The sequence below is a fragment of the Eimeria tenella genome, genomic scaffold (genome assembly GCF_000499545.2).
Source record: "Eimeria tenella Houghton genomic scaffold, Eth_scaff1227, whole genome shotgun sequence".
Lineage (NCBI taxonomy): Eukaryota > Apicomplexa > Conoidasida > Eucoccidiorida > Eimeriidae > Eimeria > Eimeria tenella.
The window spans coordinates 183-1,002 of NW_013543698.1; the positions used below are offsets into that span (position 1 = coordinate 183).

Consider the following 820-nt stretch of genomic DNA (forward strand, 5'->3'; position numbering starts at 1 on the left):
GGCCCCCTGAGGCCCTCTGGGGCCCCCTGAGGCCCTCTGGGGCCCCTCGAGTACCCCTGGGGCCCTATGGGAACCTCTGGGGCCCCCCTGGGGCCCCTGGGGCTTCCCAAGTGGGGGCCCCCGGGGGCCCCCAAGTGAAGGGCTCTTAGAAGGGCTGCGTAGGCCCTAGAAAGAGCCTGTGGGGCTGTGGGTTTCGGTGTGTGTTTGAAGTTGACTTTAGTTGGCCTGCTGCCTCCAGTTGGGGCTGGAGGAGTCCAGGGCTTTGACATATTCTGCCTGGGCAGTGGCTTTGTCCATTCCCTTGAGCTCCGCCCAGGCCTTCCACTTTTGTTTGGCCTCAATTTGATAAAAAGAAGGCTCAGGGGTTTCGTTGTCGCCCACAGTGGCCTGTTTGTATAGCCCGTAGAAGCGCAGCTTCTGCGCAGTCGAAGGCTCCGCCCCCGCCGCCGGCTTACGCACAAATTCAACAGCTTTCTCGAATTCAGAAGACATTTTCCACTACGAATTCGAGAAAAAAGAGAAAAATGAACAACTTTTGAATATTTTAATTGCAAAGTCAAGCCCAAAACTCCAGTGTGCACGCACGCGCAACACCCGCATGTGTCTGCACAACCACGCTGTGCAATCAGCAACACGGGACCACACGAGCCACCGCTAGCGAAATGAAAAGTTTAGAAGATATTTAAAAGAATTAAAACCAATTTAAACCACTTTAATTGTTTTTTATTTTGTTTTTGGAACAAAGACAAAATACCCACAGCAGAGGCAACGCTCGCGCCGTCTCACGCCACTGCACTTCCCTACTCGCATTGCTCGCATC

General features: G+C 53.9%; 1 protein-coding gene across 1 annotated transcript; it reads right to left on the reverse strand.

Annotated features, from left to right (window-relative positions):
- Positions 1-216: 216 nt before the first annotated feature.
- Positions 217-492, reverse strand: ETH_00007660 (acyl-CoA-binding protein, putative; the record flags this gene model as incomplete). The annotated part of the gene is made up of 1 exon (XM_013378963.1): positions 217-492. One exon carries the CDS (start codon positions 490-492, stop codon positions 217-219), a length of 276 nt encoding a protein of 91 aa, XP_013234417.1.
- Positions 493-820: the final 328 nt, after the last annotated feature.